Below are 15,254 nucleotides of genomic sequence, written 5' to 3' on the forward strand. Positions count from 1 at the left end.
GGGTATAATTTTTAGTATCCAGAGTTGAAAATGTGAAGTGCGAACTTCTGAATTCACATGCTCTCCATTCCTTCACGAACTCTTTTCATTCACCTTGTAAGTTTATGAAATCTACTTCAGTCATGAACTAAAAATATTCATTGTGAGCAAAAAATTTGTTTCACCTTTGTTTCATTTTCTATGTTATTAACTAATCAAATTTCATATTTTAATACCATAAGTGCACTGACATGTCAGTGCTACATTTTTTATTTATTTAATAAGGCTGTAAATCCTCCTCATTTAGCCGATATTAGCAAAAGGTAGAGTCGTTTCTTGAACGTCCTTCTTACCCCAATTTCCCTTGGTGTTATTTAACACTTATTTAAAGCCCTTCTGACAAGTTTCAAGGCTTTCCTATGGTTGCAAGGAAGTTAGTTTTAGAAAGGTCACTGGCATAAGCATATCTAGAAGCCTCTATGTATTTTATATGACACTTTAGATTAGCCTTGAAATTCCATAAATAATCAAATATTTCGAAACATAATTTTTAAAACTTGTACATTTTTGTATCAAGGGGGTTACAAACTCCAAAACTCTTGCTGAATAGGCCTATTGTAGCCAATAGAATTGAGACTTTGATATGCATTTGAATTCAGTGTTATACAACAGAGTAGAGGTAAAAAATGACATTATCTTGATAATGACTACGTCATACTAAATTCAACCGCCAAATATCTTGAGAAATTGAACATTTAAAAATATCATAAGATTAATTAGTTCATTATCCTGATAGAGTGAGAATATCAACTCACAAGCTATCAATTGATTATAATCAATGAGGTATTTTCTTTACCTACAAGAATTCCTACCTTCACCTTCCTACTCACAGGATTTTTTTACCACAGTCGCGGATGCATATTTCTTGTATCTTATATTCATGTTACTACCAGGCCAATGGCCTACTTGTAACAATTTAATGACGATAGTAAAAAAAAAATACAGGAGAAATGCGGGTGGCTCCTTCTAGGGCCACCCGCATTGACTTACATTGCAGAACCACAATCGCAACCTTTTTATATTATTAGATGGCATTGTCTTGTATAAACACCTACATTATCAGTTTAAATAAAAATTTCTTAAAATTTGTTTGCAACTTGTTTTCCATTACGATAAAATGAATTATCTCAAGATATGTTTTGCGCCCCCCCTTGAGTTTTTTCTGTATGTTACTGTTTTACCAAGCATGTGATGGCGTAATATTATATATTTTTTACTACTTATTGCCACATAAAAATGCTATCTTGACCTCCAAGAACATTGAATTATAATTCTCGGATGGAAAATGATACGTTCAAACTTATTCTTACTGAAAATTTGCTCATCTTAATTTTATTTTTCAAGTTCACGGAATGAACGAACACTGATGCCCTTCAGCGTAAAAATAACGGTCTATATTTTTCTTACTTTTATTTTTATTGTTTTTTCCACACTTTGCTGAGTTTTATTCGTGTTATGTGGCAATGTTCTTCGAATCATACAAATAGAGTTTTAAAGTTCCGCCTTTACGTGGCGCCATGTTTTCATGCGCTTATCATTGCGCAATTCGTAAACTTGATAAGTTTTTGAACGATCTTTTAGGTTGCAAGTGTGGTGTTCATCTGTTTCGTCGGCTTTATTTACTGAGAAAAGCTTTTTTTTAGACAAATGAAACCAGCAGAAGTACATTTTTTAGTAAAGGTTCCATCAGAAGTACCTACGATGTTCATACAGTTGTAGAAATCTGGATTACAGTAGTTTCTACTTTGGTGTTGTGTTTTCACGTGTCGTTGAGATGAAAACGGAGTTGACATTGGAAAATGAGCTTTTTAGAGGTAAGTATCTTTTAATTTATTCATCGCAGTATAGGTATGGAGAAAAAGAGAACATTTACTTATGAAACAGAGATAAAATTCGCTTTGATGTTTAAATATTTAAGTGGGCAGTGTACTAGTTGGATTGCCTAGTTCTGGTCATCTCTGGCCCAGAAATACCTTTACTAATTGGATAGAAATTATTTGCTAAATATAATGCGAGTCGTAATCGCATGAATATGACTTTAAAGGGAACGTGTCCGCTGAAGTATGATTTTCAGCGACGAGGAAAATATATTAAGCCTCAGTCGGCAACTCGTAAGTTACATGCAGCCCATGAAGCTCTGTAACGGTCGCTAGGTACAGTGGCGGAACTAGGGGGGGATGAGGGGTTAGATCCCCCCCAAAGCCTCAGAAAATAAAAAAAAATCTTTAAACTATTGTCTAGTTTTGACATTTAACAACTAAATCTGCTTAAAGTCAGATTTTTAGTGCCAAAATGATGTAAAATGCATTTCAAGGCTTGTCATTTTTCAAAACTTTTACCAGATTTTTGCCTGGGGGGAGGGGTCACCATCGCATCCCCCCAAGGCATATTCCTATTGCGACGCCACTGACTAGGCATATCATTTCTAAAGAAGTGGCTGTTGAAGATTTTAGTGCTTTGCGTCAAAAGCCTCTTTCATTGTCATGGTTGCTTGCCATATATTCAAAATCAGTGGCGTAACTATGAGGGGGGGGGGGGGGGATAGATCCCCCCCCAAAGCCTGAGAGATATTAAAAAATATTTAAAACTATAGTGTTAAAAAACTATTATAGTATGTTAAAACTAGACAATGTATTGTCTAGTTTTGACATATGTTTCATTTAAGTTAAATTTTAAGTGACAAAATGATGTAAAATGATTTTCCAGGCATGTCATTTTTCAAAAATTTTCCTGGACTTTCTTCTTTTTCTGGAAAATCTTCCTAGGGGAGACTGTTGCCTGGGGGGGGGGGGGGGGTCGCCCTCCCAGACTTCCCATACCCCCCAAAGCTTATTCCTACTTACGCCACTGTTCAAATTATTTTTATAAAATTTTTACTTACCATGGCTTTTGATGCATATGGAATTACCCTCAGGTACATTTTGGATATAAATAACCTTGAAACCGGTTGACAGTAAATTGTTTATTGTATAAAATGCTAGTTTTTCTATGACTAATTATCATTCCACCGAATAAAGTCTGAAATTACTTTTTTTACCTTCACTCAAATTTGCATCCTTGGAGGAAATAGTCGGACTGTCTCACTAGTCACATATTTTATGACACCATAGGGATGTGGGGATCGGGTTGGTGTGGTGGCTAGAGTGTTGGCTTCCCACCTGGTGGGCCCGGGTTCTAATCCCTATAGATAGCAGCTGAGAATTTTCAGAGAATGCCTGATCCCTGCTTGAATGTTGTGTGGAGGACATTTCAAGCGCAACACTTTGTCCGTCGGATGGGACGTTAAGCTGTGGTCCCCTTGGTGCCTTTTGTTAAGAGCAGGCTAATGCCGATGCCGGGTTTCTCTCCACCCTTCCTTACCTACCCTTCCCTCATGGTGCAAATGACCTCGGCTGTCGGTCGCCTCCTCCAAATACCATACCCATAGAGGTGCTATGATCACATCCTTTAGATCATTAAATGTCTTCCTAGGAGAGACTGTACTCTGAACTGAGGAGGCCTGCTGGCATAGGGTATATAGTGGTCTCATTGTTGATTTAAGAGTGTGACATTATGATGCAGTGCGAGCTATCTTTCAGTGAACAAGGCATCATCCAGTCAAGGGTCATGACTTCCCCCAATTTTTTTAATTTGTTAGTTAAGTAATTTTTGTATCCTTGTAAAGGAATGCAAATGCATGGCTACAAATCCTTAAAACAAGAGAATTTTGAGTTGCATTCACCATAGAGCATACCACTCCATACAAAAAGTTTACATTGGAGTATATGTGCCCCTCTCTCCTGAGGGGTATTCCATACTCCCAAGACTAAAGTCATCACCCCCCTGCCAACATTGATGCAGATTCACCCCTGCATCAAGTATTGAAGCTAATTGGTAATTCGAAAGCCTAAGATAATCAAAAATGATTTCAGTGTAACATTATATTCTGTCCTCCAGAGCTATGGTCATGAAGTAATTATCAACATTTTTACTTGGAAGTGTGCCTGTGGGGTAGCGAGTAGGGGGAGTCCAAATCCCAGGGAGAGTTAAGCTGCAATAGCAATCCCTACAGTGTGGGAAAGTGCTTTTGGGCTCCACCCATGTAGCTATAAAAATGTTGGGAAACTGAAGAAGGTAGTCGAGCAATAGTCCAACTTCTACGAACATTTTTCCACAGTCAGCATACAAAACATATAAAGCATTCCCGCAGTCTAAGGGTTAAGAAGCATTCTGGGAGTCTCCCCTTCCTACAAGCACTTCCCTCCTCAGTTACCTGTACGGCCTACTCACATTCATTCTATCTAAAAATTCTATTCTCTTCCGTCCTCTCTCTTGTTTAGGTTGAGATAAAATATCATCATAATGGGCTGCAGAAGGTATGAACCCCATGTCTAAACAATGCTCAGGCTCTATCCTTATGTGAAAATCGGCCTGCCCCAATGCCAAAAAGACATGTGAAAGAAAGCATAAATAAAAAGACGGTGTAAAGATTAATGAGTTTAATATCAATGCATATAACTTAATTTGCTGGCCCTCAGGATCTTTTTGTGTTGAGTCAGCATTTGTTGAATGTTGGGAATTATGTTATGCTCCATTCATTTCTCGTTTGGCCATATTGTAGAGCTCTGCCCTGTTGATCTTCCCTCCTCTACTCTCTGGGAGTTCATCCAGAAACACCACTCCTCCATGTAATTGCATATGGTCGTCTGCCCTCTCTGTGAATAAATTTAGAGGAGAGCATTTCAACATCCATTAACTTGGACTACGGAAAAAAAATTATGTATGTACAGTGTGGCTGCCGAGAGTTGTCCGAAGATGGGCAGAAGGGTCTAGTTTGGGGTAGGGGGCAAAGTTGCCTGGTAAGAAAGGGAAATGCCCACGTCACATGAAAACAAAAGGTTTCCGTGAAGAAAGGAGCCAGAAAGGACAACGAACGTTAAGGACCAAGGGAAGAATCCTTTGTTTTGGTGATTCGAAGAAAGGGCTTGTTTTGGTAGTTCAGGCTTGTTTCAGTGCTTCATGTGCATGTGACAACGTTGTATAATTAGGCAAGGGTGTAAGGTGCGTATAGAGGACAGCGATTGGCTGCCAACCATGCTGGCACAGGGGTCTCCGCCCCTCTTTTTTAACTGTCATCGGACGACTCTCGCCAGCTGGACTTTAGATGAAAAATTTTCACTTTTAAACCTTCAGCTGTGTCAGCTGGAAGTAGATAGACATGGTGATCAGAGTGTCTAGCGACCAGGAAAATATGGAAAACCGGGAAAGGTCAGGGAATTTTACTCAAAACCGAGAAAATTAATGGATAATCGTAAGCGGCAAATATCTTAAAATTATGAAGCAGTTGAATTGTAATGGTTACAAGGAGTTTCCCTATTGAAGAATAAAGACTTGGCTACAAGTTGTTGTTTGACCATTGCGAGCTGTGGGGGAGGGATGAGTGGGTATGTGCTGTTGCTATGGCAGCGAACGGTGCACAGTTGGTTGGAAGGGTGTAATGCGTCACACCGACTCTTCCCACTCCTGACTCCCCTCGCCTCATTTTATAGGACTATAACACCGAGCCAAATAGGGCACAGTATTCCTTATTCTTTGTTATTACTGGAAGTGATTTGCTTTTATACTATAGTTCAAGTGAATGAAGCAACAAGCACGCGTTTCAAAAAATTGGTGTGATTTATTCAACTTATTTAAAGGTTAGGGAATTTTTACATGACAGCAGAGAAAAGTGAGGGAATTTTTTCAAAGAAATTTGCTAGACACCCTGTATGATCATTTTCAGACGTCTTTGCCACTGGCCCAGTCTTGCTAGCTCGGAATGTTTTGAGCGGACCATGGTTTCACGTCTCATTAGACGAACGGAGTACTGCACTTGAAGTGCCCTCCACCTGGCACTCAAGCAGGGATCGGGTAGCCTATGATAAATCTCTGCATCTGCCGAGACTTGAGTCCTAGCCCTTGGTATGGGAGGCCGACACTCTAGCCACCACATCAGCTCTATCTCCCCCAGCGTTTGGACCAGGAACACCCAAAATCGCTCAGTGTGTCATACTGCTCATGCTATTCAAACATATTCCTGCTCCACGGAGTTTAATTGGCTTTAGAGGACATAATGATTTGATCTACTGGATATACAATGGCAAAAGGCAGCATTTTTGTGCATATAACCCCATAGCTGTAGTGTAGTTTTAATTGTATTAAATAGTGTAATTTTATGGTGAAACAAAACTCAGTGCTATTCCACAAACTTTTATTTTAACAGTCTACTAGTTTCGACGTTTATACTGTCATTATCAAGACAAAAATTATCTGTTAAAATAAAAGTTTGTTGAATAGTACTGAGTTTTGTTTCACCATGAACATTTCATCGTTCCACCAAGTAACGCCCGAATCAGTTGATTTTAGTGTAATTTTAATTTAGCTAAAAATTTGAATGTTGGCCCCTTTTGCTCTTGAGGCCGTAGGATGAAGCCTAGTTAGCCTATTGGAAAATCCAGCCCTGGCAATAAGAACTCCTCATGTCAAGCTGAAAGGTCTCTTGATCCAATATCACCTAAGTAAGGGCATCCAGAAGGCATAGTGGGTTGAACCCTTGCCTAGCTGTCAAAGGGTCCCAGGAATCCTGAATTAAACTTAAAAAAAAGCTCCAAGTTCAAAGTGTCCTATGAGGGCTGTGTTTGAACCGCTTGGGATAATTCAGGTTTAGGAAAACTCATTCCAAGGGTACTGTACTGCAGTGTTTGAGTATTTGAAGCCCTTTAACTCTTGGGCTGTGGTATTTCATGATTTTAGCCTCCAGCCTTTGTGGGAGAGAAGCAAGAAATATTTTTCCCTCTAGCCTGGCTAAGTGTCTTGCAGGGAGTAAACCCTCATAATCCAGGGTGACCCTTTCTTCTTTCTTACCAAAGGATGGGTCTACATTTGGGCACTTGTTGTATGCATATTACCGTATTTCTCTGAATATGGTCAAGTTAAAACAAATTCGTTTGAATATACCTAGTCCCCCCTTTACTTTTACCACAGGCATTTTTGGAAAAAAGGAGGGACTATATGTATTAAGACTTCTATGGTAATTAGACACACAAAAGAAAGCACAGTATGGAGCTGGAAGGAAAAATTACAAAATGGGCAGTAGTGTAGGAAATCCCGGTAGGCACCCTCTGCCGTGACAGCTGGCCTGAAAGAGTTAGGCTCAGCACATCTTTCATGTACTACTTACCTAATATAATTGTTTGCATTTTGCAAAGTTCAAACTTTTATCTAAATGAAAAGGTTTTAAAAATTGGTATGTTTTTTGGCTTTACCTGCTACATAGTTTATCATTTCCTCTTCAGTAATCTTGTAATTAGGCTTCAGCACGATGTATGCCCGAGCGCAGGTGGTGTGAATGGGGTGGTCCACGCCAATGACGCCAGCAATAGACACTCCGGAATTCCTCATTATTATATCCTCAATTTCTGATGGGCAAACCTTATTTTAAAATGAAAGAAAGTGTTTCATATTGTTTATTTCTGGGGGGGGGGCACGTGCCTCCCCCCCCAGACCCTTAAAAAATTGCAAGATTTTTAATTCGGTCCCATTATCATTGCATTCGTTTTGTATCACGAGGTATCCTTGTGCCCTCCACCCCAGAAAGAAATCCTGGATCCGCCCCTGCACACAGTCATTCCCACCGTCCCTTTTACCATCGCTTATTCTGTCACTTTCCGTATTTTACAACTACCATTAAATTGAAAATAAATCGTGGCGTTTACTTTTCAAGTTTTAAGCGGCATTTCATTCTGATTTGCTGAAAGATCATACAAGCGATGATTTCAGCGAAAATCCGATTTATGAAAAAAAAAGATGGGATATCCATCCCACACGCCAATGCTGAAGGTGATCGCGTACATAGGCGGATCTAAGGGGGGGGGGGAGAGTCCGGGGGCACGTGCCCTCTCCCAGACCCTTAAAAAATATGCAAGATTTTTAATACTGTCCCATTATCATTGCGTTCGTTTTGTATTATGAAGTATCCTTGTGCCCTCCCCAGAATAAAATCCTGGTTATGGCCTTGCTTGTGCCCCCCAGAAATAAATCCTGGATCCGCCCCTGCCTGAGCCTTCAGTGTCATGAGGACAATTAGAAAAGTCACCAATCACAAGGGATCTTGAAACTGATGAGAGTCAAAGGATTTTGGACTAATATGAGTTCTATGTACATATGAACTTCTTAATTTGTTCTTAAACACTATTTCACTCAATGGCTCTCGAATTTGAATATGATTAAGGCATCGAAGGTTTACAACTTACTTGATGTATCAGTGCACTATATCGGTCTTTGGGGTGAATCTGTGTTGAGTTATCACTGTTCACACTCTTACCCAACATTTTGGAGGCAATGCTTCCCTCCAACTTCTGGGAACGCCAAGCGATCAACTCTTATGCAACCAACATGACTTCACCCTGAAGACCAAGTTAGTGCAGTGGTTCAATTTAACCACGGAAGCCTACCTTTTAGATTTACTTGATGTAGGTTTCATCCATCATTAATTTCCAGACTGAGTGGTCTACCAACTTCTATGGCTTACAACCACTTATTTACTTACAATTAGACTTAAAATAACGGTGCATTCATTAATCTAGCTCTCCTGGTACATTCTATTGCTGCATAGATTTTTATGTGATGTTTATATTTTTTGCTTTTTCTTGAAGTAGGTGAATGTTCTATCATAGCTTAAACCCATTAGACTTTTACTTACCAGTTTGTTCTTATACATGAATGTGAATCTTGCCCGATCCAAAATGTATAAATTATCGTTTTCATCAAAATATCCAATGTCTCCTGTGTCAAACCAGCCATCTTCTTCGAGTTTAAGAACATGGCCCTGTATATCAAGAAAAAATGCGTGATTAGAACTCAAATATGGACAGTGTTTCTTTGGTACGTTAAAAAATACAACAGTTTGAGGTTGAAGTACAAATAGTGAAGGAGCCCGTTAGCTAAATCCAACTGTGGTACACCCTAAGTATACTGTGGCCTGTACGTCTTGGCCAAACTTTTGGAAAATTATGTACATATGTATATGTATTCAGTCATGTTATGTGTGACTTCATGGAAGTATGTTACATAAATTAATGCTGATATTTTGTGTTTATTCTGTGCGTACTAACATTTTTATCATGTCTGGTTTCACCTCATAGCAGCATCTTCATCTACGATAGTACTGGGATATGATCATAGTAGGTGATCTACACTGAGTGCCATTGGTGCTGTGTGTCCCACACGCAATAAATATCCTGCAAAATACATACTATATTATTTTCCAAGATACAGCCAAATGTAAGGTAAACAACCCTGGTCTTTTCATCCTTAAGTTTATGCTTTCTTCAGTATCCTAATGATTTCAAGCTAGATCGTGGTGGATACGACTAGCTCTAGAAAGAGCTTGCTAAGCATTCCCGCTTGAATTTTTACCAGGATGGGAAAAGCCAAGAACCTCACAATGAGGATGGTAATATTGGTGTGCATCTGCTCATCATTTGCTCAAATTTTGGGTCGCCAGTTATTATGGTTCATTCACAGGTATATGCATCTATTCCAACCTGTTAAATACAGATCTGACTATTTTCTAATGCATCCTATCATAACTTTCAGTGAAAATCATCGTTATTCACTGTAATTTGGTGGAACACTATTGTGGAATAACATGGATTCTCTATGTAATGTCTGCTAACTGCCTCCCATGTGGTTTCCGCCACTCTAACGGCTAAAGTTGAAAATTGATTTCTTGCACGGCTATTGATAACATGATCATGGTAGGAGATTAACGTCCTCTGATAGGGTTCTTGGGAAAAGCTTATGTACACTTTCGACTGTTTATTACTTCATGCTCAAATAACCCCTTCATATCTGTAAGGCCCAAATTCTATTCTATTCTATTCACATTCTTTCCTTTTTCAGGAGAAAAATTATCAATCCTTCCTTCTTACTCCCGCTAGTCCTCTCAACCTGTAAGGGCCACATTCTAATCCTCTAAGCTGCAAACCATTAATCCATTTATCTCCTATTCACTGTGGCAGAGGCACTTGAATTAGGCAAGTGGAACCACATTTTCTTGGTATTAAGCGTCAAATAATTCTAAAAATTGTGGGCTCTTGATTGGGCGATCTGATAGGCTAACATTTTCCATACATGTAGCAGCAGTCAGGTGAATCATAAGAGACATTTCTTTGGAAAAATTTCTAATGGAAGTATGAAGAAATTTTGGAATTGATTGTCATAACAAGTAAAGTCTTAGCAAATTAATGAAAAACATTTTTGTGTTCAATTTAGTCACTTGTCATTTAAAGTTCCCACTTTGAGTTTGGTCATAGTGGGGGAGTGTGGTGACCCCACAAGTAGTGTTGGGCTGCTTATAGAAAGGTTGTATTTTGAAATCTGAGGTGAAGTGTTTGGGTGTCTGCAATCGAATGTCTCGAGGTGTGAGTTGGCCCAGAGAAAGGAACTGGCCCTCTATCCTAAATGGTCATTATCACCTAAATTCCTGTGGCAGTATGAGATAAGGCCTACTCTCACCTATTTGAACTAACCTTTGGGTGAATCACTGAATGAGTTATTAACCTTTTCGTGCCGCATGTCGGCTACAGTCGACAAGCATTTTTGTATGCAAAAGACGTAATGTCAGCTGTAGCAGATGCGGGGGAAGTGAAGTTACAGCTAAGGTAGCGATGGCTGGAGGTATTCAGGCCCTGCCTGAGACCCAGCATAGCAAGGCTTTAGTGCTACCCCGGCCATTAGGCTCAACCTTCCTTCTCATGATCCTCCTCTGAGCAGGAATTAACGGTGAAGTGGTTGAATTTTCAATGATTTTGGCAAAGAAAAGTTTGTAGCAGATTCCAATTTTTTTATATTTGAAATAAATTGTCTGTTTATTTCTGTATACAAGCTATATTTAAACAAAATTTAGTGTTATTTTTAATAGACTTCTGCTGTAAATGGCTTAGTACCTTGTGTTTACAAACTTTGTTCTTATCAATGCTAGAAATCATTTTATAATTCTACAATGGCTTAAAAAATGTTAGTCATTCTTATATAAGCAAAAATTATTGTAAATCATAATCGATATTTATTTGAAAAATCAGTGATAATGCAATGAGTAGAGAGGGGAATACTACTGAGAGAAGGGTGGAGGATCTATTACAGTGCCGCTTCCAGATTCAAGGTTGTGGCCAAGTGCCCAAACCTGGGCAACTCCTCCCCAAAAAAAATCAGGCAGATAAAAAATATTCCCATGGTACTCATTAAAAATTTTGTTTTGAAAACATTTTCCTTTTATAGGCACTGGCAGGAAGGGCTAAGTTTGTTGTTGTCAATGATTTTAGTTAATTTAGGTTGAGGTGAACACTGTATTACCTTGTGAATTTTTTAAACTATGTATGTACATATATAAATAGATGATTTGGAGAATTCATCCTTAAATTCTCTCAGATACTAAGTAAGATTGTTGCATCAACATTGAATCTTTAGTTCTTAATTTTATTTTATTCACCTTTGCAGATTTGGGATCCAGATAGCCCTTCATCATGTATGGGCATTTCATCCACAAGATCCCCCTTTTGTTTCTTCCTAGGTCACACCTCTTGATTGGGTCAACTATCTGCAAAGGAACAATAATGCCTAAATAACGGATATGTTAGCATGTTATTATGTAATATTTTATGTTGCTCTTAGTGTGTAAGCATATCCTGATGAAATTTTGAAGGGTGGTTCAATTTCCATATAGAACGGTGGACTGTAGATGCTGTACTTATAGTGAGTTTTCACTGCTTACTGGCATTTTTATTTGTATGAAATTGGTTTGGGTAGGGACTGAAATAAAAGTTATTCACCAATAAGTTGTACAAAGATTTTAGGTGCTTAGGAAATTATGTACAATAGATATTGGATGTATGAACTTATTCCAATCTTGGGTCAAACTTGAGAGACTAATTCTCCTGTGTGACTCTAATGTTAGACAATGTGATGCATTTCTTTGATATGTTTTGTGGTTCTTAGTATAGTGGTATTTGGAGTAGGGGACCAACCACTGAGGTCTGTTGTGCCTTGAGAGAAGGGTATGGGAGGAAGGGTTGAGAGAAACCTAGCATTGGCATTATCCTGCTCTTAACCCATTAGTGCATAGCGTCTGATATATCGCACGTGTGCCATGTCTCACATAAATACTTCTCTAGTTGATAAATTCAATGAGTCAACTAAAATATTAGTGGAGGGGGGAGGTGAAGACAGATATCCATTTGAACTTAATACAGTATTAAAATGTAGTGCAAGTCAACTGGAGCCCATAACAAAATAAAATACACACGTCCGATATATCGGACTCTATGCACTAATGGGTTGAGGAAAGGCGCCATGGGGAGTACAGCTTAACGTCCCATGCTACGGACACAGTGTTGCACTTGAAATGTCTTCTGCACAACAATCAAACTGTGATTGGGCAGTCTCTGAACATTCTCCGCCACTGCCGGGATTTGAACCCAAACCCACCAGGTAGGAAGCAAACTCTATAGACACTGCTCCAACCTGTTCCCCATTGAACTTATAGTACTTTTGTTTCAGAGCCATCCTGAAGGGTTCCCTTTGCATATCATTAACTTTTGCCAAAAGATAGGCATGCTCTGCTAATTTTGTTTTTATGATTTACTTTACCTTGGTGACTTCTAAATAGTATTTGGCTGATTATTACTTTTCTAGGAAGTGTGCCATTTGGGGGTGGTAGAGTAAATAGTTTGGAGGCTTGAAAGTCAAATGTGAAATGGATCTGGGTAAATGTATTCCACCATACAAGGTGTGTCCAAAAAGTATCCAACGTGCATTCATATCTTTGTGCCAGAGCACTACAATGTTGTGTGCAATAAATTTGCTCCAAGAGGTCAGACAATCAACAAAGAATATTATGTTGAAGTTCTGGAAAGATTGCATGATGCCGTGAGAAGAGAACAACCGCGTTTCTGGTCAAGCAGTGACTGGCTCCTTCACCACAATAATCGTTAATGGTAAAAAGCACATTCATCGAAACTTATGCTGCAGTTTTTGGCGAAACACAACATTGTATAGCTTTGCCAGCCTCAGTGCAGTCCCGGCATTGCACCTTGCAACTTTTGGATGTTCCCAAAATTGAAAAATGGCTCTCAAAGGAAAGCGGTTTGATGACATCGAAATGATTCAGAGTAATGCAAAGCACGAGCTATAGGTCTTTCCAAAGCATACGTTCTAAGTTTTCTTTAATACGTGGAATCTCTGCTGGGAGCGTGTGGTTCAATAGAATGGCACTACTTTTGAAGAATGCCACGGTTCGGATGACAAAAAATGGTGCCAATGTGGATAGATGAATGATGGTCGGATACTTTTTGGACTCATCTTGAATGAATGTATTTCTTCCACCCTTTTGTCTGTAGATTTGCCAAAAAGGAACATTCTCTGCTAATGGTGCAAGTGAGAAACTAGAGTGCATCAAGATGAAACTGAATCTCCTTAGCTTTTACCAGTGGCATTTATCTTTTTGTTGTGTCTAATATTTGATAATCTTGGCATGTATTAGTTTTTAACATTTATTTAATATATATTCTGAGGCATTGTGCAGGCTCTAATATTTACCTTGGCTTCACATGAAGGTAGGACTTTTCCACATGAAATATATTCACCTGGAAACATAAATAAAAATTGTTGATTCGGTTGAAAGGAGCAAATTATTGGAAATCTTGAATTAGTGAAGTTGTAATAGCTGTGGGGAGTATTTTGTTTGGTAGAGATAAACTTACGGCCATTACTTGTTCCAATCACTATTCCTGATATCTTCCTTTCTGAGGATATATTTTCATTTTTTACTACTGATGAAAACGTGGTTATCAAGATTTCTGACATGCCATAGAGCTGAAAAGAATCTTGAGGTTATTAAATTTTCTATATTAATTGTTTTTTTAGGGTATCTAGTCTGAAGTAATGCCCTCAACTAATAAAATCTTTCTCTATTAGTATGGCAAGTTTCTTATTGTAACTAAATTTGTTAGAATTGAGAGGTTGAGGAAAATTAGTTTGACATTTCATTTTTTTTATTATGAAGCTATCCATTCAGTATAAATATAGAAGTGACGCAAATACCTTTTCAATGGAATAGTTTTGGTTTGGTTGGTTTTACTCTCACTGTGAATTTTTCTACATTTTCAGAAAACCCATATAGTATATGATAAACAATGTACTAATAATAATTTATTAATATTTACTTGAATAAATTTAATTTATCAATAAATACCACTTAAGGACTTCAATAACTTTTATGCTTTTTTCATGGTGGTCATCAGTGGCGCCAAGTCCATGGTGCCTGAGGGGGCCCGAGCCCCCTCAAAAATTTGTTATGGTTGTGAGGAAAAAATGTGTCAGGCTTGTCGATTTTCCCCGGAGTGTCCAGATATCAAGATTCGAGTTATCAGGGTTCTAATGTTGATCATATGACTCTTCTAAAATGCTTAAAAAACTTAAAACTCACCACTTACATAATTTAGCCAGGGCAAGATCCCCGGTTTGGGCCCCCCAATATTTTTTGTAAGTCGGCATCCCTGGTGGTCATGTGACATTAGTAGAGAAACACTTCCAAAATAGAATGTATATAATATTTGGTTTTCTTAATGTAAAGCAAGTATGATAGATGTTAAAATATCATACCTAAGTAAGGATGGTGGAGAGAAGGGTTTGTCATATACTTATCACTTATTACTAGGGAGGTGGAAAGGAAAAATGTGGCCAAGGATATTCTTAGGGTATACTTGAACGCACCCAAAGAGACATAAAATGGATGATTTGTTGCTTAGAATTGGACCAAAGTGGTATTAAATATTTTATTGAAATTATTTTGGCCATTCTCAGTCTCTGATTACCCTAGGCTTCGACAGTGGTGCTGTGAATGTTCTTTGATCCTTCTCTGGTCTATACTTTGCCCATTTGTCTGAATTAAGTTTTATTCACTTGTGTATTTTCATGATGAATTTCACATACAGTGTGAATTGTAAAAATTTGGAACTTACCATCATCAGCTTTACTTGAGGTAATTTGGATGCAAATAGTTTTGCTGTTGCTACCGTAAATACTGATCCTCCACTGAATACATATTTCACTGAAGTTAGATCGTATTTGTATAAATCATCAGATTGTATGAAGATATTGGCTGCATATGGATACAACAGTACGCTTTCTGGCTGGAA

At 38.4% G+C, this 15,254-nt stretch overlaps 1 protein-coding gene across 3 annotated transcripts in view; it reads right to left on the reverse strand.

Moving 5' to 3' along the window:
* Positions 1-4,502: 4,502 nt before the first annotated feature.
* The window catches only part of LOC124162715 (luciferin 4-monooxygenase-like), a 29,580-nt gene continuing 18,828 nt past the window's right edge, over positions 4,503-15,254 (reverse strand). For all 3 annotated transcript variants that reach the window (XM_046539326.1, XM_046539327.1, XM_046539325.1), the window contains exons 7-13: positions 15,078-15,248; positions 13,818-13,929; positions 13,654-13,700; positions 11,549-11,656; positions 8,759-8,884; positions 7,323-7,488; positions 4,503-4,733 (exon numbers count right to left, since the gene is read on the reverse strand). In XM_046539326.1, the coding sequence (XP_046395282.1) occupies positions 4,603-4,733; positions 7,323-7,488; positions 8,759-8,884; positions 11,549-11,656; positions 13,654-13,700; positions 13,818-13,929; positions 15,078-15,248 (861 nt within the window). In that variant the 3' untranslated portion in view covers positions 4,503-4,602. The remainder of the gene's footprint in view (positions 4,734-7,322; positions 7,489-8,758; positions 8,885-11,548; positions 11,657-13,653; positions 13,701-13,817; positions 13,930-15,077; positions 15,249-15,254) is intronic.

Source organism: Ischnura elegans, chromosome 7 (assembly GCF_921293095.1).
Source record: "Ischnura elegans chromosome 7, ioIscEleg1.1, whole genome shotgun sequence".
In the NCBI taxonomy this organism is placed as follows: domain Eukaryota; kingdom Metazoa; phylum Arthropoda; class Insecta; order Odonata; family Coenagrionidae; genus Ischnura; species Ischnura elegans.